Source organism: Sinocyclocheilus grahami, unplaced genomic scaffold, assembly GCF_001515645.1.
Source record: "Sinocyclocheilus grahami isolate Dianchi unplaced genomic scaffold, SAMN03320097.WGS_v1.1 scaffold153.1, whole genome shotgun sequence".
NCBI lineage: Eukaryota > Metazoa > Chordata > Actinopteri > Cypriniformes > Cyprinidae > Sinocyclocheilus > Sinocyclocheilus grahami.
In genome coordinates, this window is record NW_015505332.1 from 2,478,318 (window position 1) to 2,483,594 (window position 5,277).

Genomic DNA, 5,277 nt, shown 5'->3' on the forward strand with positions numbered 1-5,277 from the left:
AAAAAAATAAGAAATCAGGAAGGGGGCCAACACTTTTTCACACCACTGTATAACCCAGCCTGAGGTATTACCATGATAAAGCACAGCATGTTATTGCCTCATATCATGTCCAAAAATCATGGTAATATGATTATAATTTTGGTAAATATTAGTCCAGCCAGTCATGCAGCTGCAAGACACGGTGGATCTGAGGCAGTCGGGAGGTTTAGAGGTGACCTCAGCGCTCATGACTCATGACTTAATTAGTGCCGTAATCAACACTTACTTCCTCTGATTACAGGAAAAAGCAAGAAGAAGGACAAGTGTAAGAACAGCCAGATGTACCCTCTGAGCGAGACCCAGTACTGCCCCTGTGACAAATACAGCGCCCAGCCGGTGGGAAACTGGTCTGATTGCATCCTGCCCGAGGGCCGCGTGGAGAACGCCGCAGGCATGAAGGTGCAGGGAGACGTGAAGGAGTGTGGACAGGGCTACCGCTACCAGGCCATGGTGTGCTACGACCAGGACAACAGGCTTGTGGCGACTTCACGCTGTAACAGTCACGGTAAGGTGTTCATCACGTGACTCTGAGCATAGAGTTGACATCATGACATAATTATAGTTAGCTGACTGTACTAAGTTACCTTCCTGGACTGCACTAAACTAATTTATATTAATAAGCCAAGCCAAGCCGTGGGTTAAATTCCCAACCTGTGAAGATTTGACAGTTTAAATGTATGGCCTTGCAGACGTACTAAGCACAAATTTTTTAAAAAGCAGCTTGAAAAATCTTGGAAATACATACATTTTAAATATTTCTTATGAAAATGTATCCGGTTTTGCATATAAAAAAGCATTCACATGTAATTTGCATACAATAAAATGACAAAAAGACATTCCATTGTAATAAATGTTTTAATTTTGTATTATTATTTTATTTTTTATTATTTTTTATTTTTTTTATTTTATTTATAAAATAATATTCCCAGTCTTAATATAGAATTTAATGATTATGTTATTTAACCATGTTTTTTGATAATTATAAGTGCTGGAAGCTTTTCTAACTGGAGCTTGATAAATATTTTTTTAAGATAATATAATCATGAAATACTATATTAAGATATGTATGTATGTATACACCCAGTCCACCCAGTCTTAATATAGTATTTAATGATTATGATAATATAAGTGCTTTCCTATTTAAAATTGGAGCTTAATAAATACGTTTTTATTTTATTTTTCATTTTTGTTTTATTACCAGCCAGTCTTAATATGGTATGTATTTATTTATTTATGTATTTAAGCTGGTAATGTAAGTGCTTTTATTAAGCCTTTAAAACTGCAGCTTAATAAATTATTTATATTGTTTATTTTTTATTAGTTTTTTCAAAGTTGATAATATACTGTAAACGTCAGCATTTTTTATTTTTTATATAAATTTTTATTTTTTATTTTACTTAATGTTTAAAATAATTGTATTTGTTTCATTTTAATTTAAAATACAAGCTGTTTTTTGACGTTTTTTTATTAGGTTTCCATAGCCATGGAAAACCCAGACACAATAAAACTGTAATTAAGTCATGCTATAAACTATTCTGTTTTATAGCATGGTTATTATAGATAAAAAAGATGGTTGTATACAAAAAAGCATGAGAAAATAAAGCATTCGTGTCTAAATTTGCTGAGTGCAATGTCAAGTCCAAATTGCAGCTTTTGTCTGGCTATAAAGCGTGACATTTAAGGGCAGGTAAATCACACCTTCAGCTGATCATGTGTTGTTTCATCCCTATTCATTTGTCTCTGTCTACAGCTTCCTCTCTCTTGTGACCTTTCCTCTCCTCTGTCTTTAGCTGATCTCTCTGTTCGTGAATCTTTTGGTGCATTGCTCTCTTAATCTTGTTATTTGGATGACGAGCAGACTGGTATGAGTGCCAGGCGCTGCTCGCTTGACTGTGTCCTCTGCCCGAGTGTCTGTTGCGCCCTGCTGATCTGCAGGTATAAATCTCCGGCCCACATTACAGACCGCATGCTGTCCCGGGATTGGCCTAATCAGAGCTGACATTAACCACTGACAGATACTCTCGCTTTTACAGCACATGGCCCACGCGGGTTTGGGAATTCGAGAACGGGTTCTTATTCAGCCTGAATACATTTAAAAAAATGCTTTGAATGTACGAATGATTTTCATGATATCAGGGTTAGAAATGGGTTCTGTAATATAAATATTGTTTATATTTGTAATATAAACATTTTTATGGAAGTTCTAAGCGGCCATGCATTATTATTTTTTCCTTCTTGTTTTCTCGTGATCACAACATAACAAGAGTTGTTTTCTCGTGATCACGACTTTATTTTTCTCGTGATCTCGACATAACAAAAGTTGTTTTCTTTATCACGACATATTTTTCTCTCGGTATCTCGACATAACAAAGGTTGTTCTCTTAGAAGTTCTATACACATTTATACTTAGGAGTTTCAGTAGAACAACAGTGAACTGCGTTCAGATGAGATGTTGTCAGGCCATATGTCAGTAAAAACGAATCTTCGTTGTTATACTGTGCTCGTAGCGTGTGCTCTTCAAGTGCATGCACTAATGTGCTGGCGTGCACTGTATTAGGCTATATTAAAGCGCTGTATCATATTCAAACCCAAATGAAACTACGAGTATGCAATGTCTTAGTTATGACGTCAGTTAAGTCATGAGGTTACAAAAAAAGGCAATTAAAGCTGCCTTAAAACTGTGCATGTAAGTATTCATTATTTATGAGTCACATTTAAAGCAGTATCAGACTTGCGTCAAGTTCAGCAGCGGCAGCTCTTAAAGTAGCAGCCAAAATATTCTAATAACCAGCTGCTGAGATGTCTGTTACTCAAAGAACAAAATAAAAAAGAGGAAATCAATAACTGTAGTTTTAATCTTTATTTAATTTAGAATTCAGGTATTTCAGGTAGCGGTATGACATTTATTATAAAGGGTTTATGTGAAGATTCTTTTAAGTTCACTTAAATTAGAAGTTATTTTTAAGGTCTAATAAATGTTAAATTGATAGCTCTCAAATATACTGTAATGTTGAATGGCTATAGTCAATGGTTAAATATTAGAAAAAAATTCTGGTATCAGTGATACTTGCCTTCAGTCATAAAAAAGATGGCATTAAGCAAATATTAAAAATATATTTTCTTTATATTGTTTCTACATTAATTTGAAGATTGAATTAGAAATTATTGCAATATAAAAGTACAATTAAAAAGTTTAATGTTAGGTGGGATTAATCAAGATTAGTTTCAGAAAAAATGTATGATTAATTAGTTAATTATTTTTAATCGATTGACACCACAAGTTTTTAGATGTAAAATGTGAATTAATATATATATCTATTATAATATAATTTTAAATTATTCATTTATTTACATTTTTTTTAATTTATGTATTTATTAAGAATAAATGTTATTAAATATATAAAAAATATTATATGTAAAAAAAAACATAAAACCAGTCACTTGCCAGTAGGCATGGGCCGGTATGAGATTTTGATGGTATGATAACTGTAAGCAAAAATATCACGGTTTCACGGTATCACGGTATTGTCGTCACAGCTCTAAAATGTGTTATTTTTAAATGACTGGGTAAAAAAAAACTAAAAAAACTTTTTTCAGCTGAACACAATATATTTTGTTTTTGAGTAACTTACAGAATATTAGGAACAGTAGAATTTGTTTATTTTTCTTTGATTTGTTTCCTAAAAAGAAGAAAAATAAAGACTGACATCTTTATTTGACCTAAATCTGTAATTACAGTTATTTAATTTTAGTTATATAATTCATATACATATAATTTATATCATTTCATATAATTTAGTTATATAATTTCATATACATAATTTGATTTAATAATAACCCAATTTGAAGCAAAATCAGAATGTTCTGACTAGCTTTGTGAAATTATACTACATTGGGGGGGGGGACGACGACCATTTAGACAAAAAGGTTATTCTATGGCATCGTGAAACACCTTTATTTTTAAGAGTGTATATGAAATTATATAACTAAATGATATGAAATGATGTAAATGATATGTATATGTAATGTTGGGGGGGGGTGAGTGACCCAGACACACACACACACACACACATATATATATATATATATATATATATAGTATGCATGAAAATGCGTATTTTTCAATTAAAGACAGCTTATAGATTTAATATGGGTTGCTTTTTTATTGGTCATGTTGTGTTTCAAGAATAAGGTCCAAGGTTAAGATATATGCTATTAGTTACTTAAATATAAAACATTTCAACAAACAACATTACAGTAGTGAAAGACGACTTCCCTTACTGATCACGTCTCTTGCGCGGCGGGATGTTGGACTCATGAAAAATAATCATGTTGTTTGTATTCACCAAAACTGATTTACTGAAGTCAAAACACGGACGGAATTGGCGTTAGTGCGAGCGCCGCTTGCTGTGAGGCGGGAGCGACCAGCCGGCAGAGGATTCCGCAGCCTTCCTTGAACAGTTATGTTCACGATCTGTGATTGGATGATGACAGGTATCGGATTCGATGATCATTCTCAAGTGATCAGCACTGCTGCTGTTGTATCAGTCCGTGGTTAGATCAGCGTATACTGTCAAACAGCGGGACAAGGGAGGTCACGTACAGGACAAATCAATTAGGCCCAAAATACGGGACGTTGGCAAACCTAGTTGCTTGCAATAAGACATTAATATGGGCTGCTTTTTTATTGGTCATGTTGTGTTTCAAGAATAAGGTCCAAGGTTAAGATATATGCTATTAGTTACTTAAATATAAAACATTTCAACAAACAACATTACAGTAGTGAAAGACGACTTCCCTTACTGATCACGTCTCTTGCGCGGCGGGATGTTGGACTCATGAAAAATAATCATGTTGTTTGTATTCACCAAAACTGATTTACTGAAGTCAAAACACGGACGGAATTGGCGTTAGTGCGAGCGCCGCTTGCTGTGAGGCGGGAGCGACCAGCCGGCAGAGGATTCCGCAGCCTTCCTTGAACAGTTATGTTCACGATCTGTGATTGGATGATGACAGGTATCGGATTCGATGATCATTCTCAAGTGATCAGCACTGCTGCTGTTGTATCAGTCCGTGGTTAGATCAGCGTATACTGTCAAACAGCGGGACAAGGGAGGTCACGTACAGGACAAATCAATTAGGCCCAAAATACGGGACGTTGGCAAACCTAGTTGCTTGCAATAAGACAAAAAACGGCCGGTTGCCGATCGCGTGAGTTCCAGGGGAAGCTCCTTAAGT

General features: G+C 34.7%; 1 protein-coding gene across 1 annotated transcript in view; it reads left to right on the plus strand.

The window, feature by feature from the left end:
- LOC107592524 (thrombospondin type-1 domain-containing protein 7A-like) overlaps positions 1-5,277 on the plus strand; it is a 139,957-nt gene that overhangs the window by 105,040 nt on the left and 29,640 nt on the right. Inside the window, exon 14 of the mRNA XM_016282055.1 lies at positions 281-544. Within this exon, the coding sequence (XP_016137541.1) occupies positions 281-544 (264 nt within the window). The remainder of the gene's footprint in view (positions 1-280; positions 545-5,277) is intronic.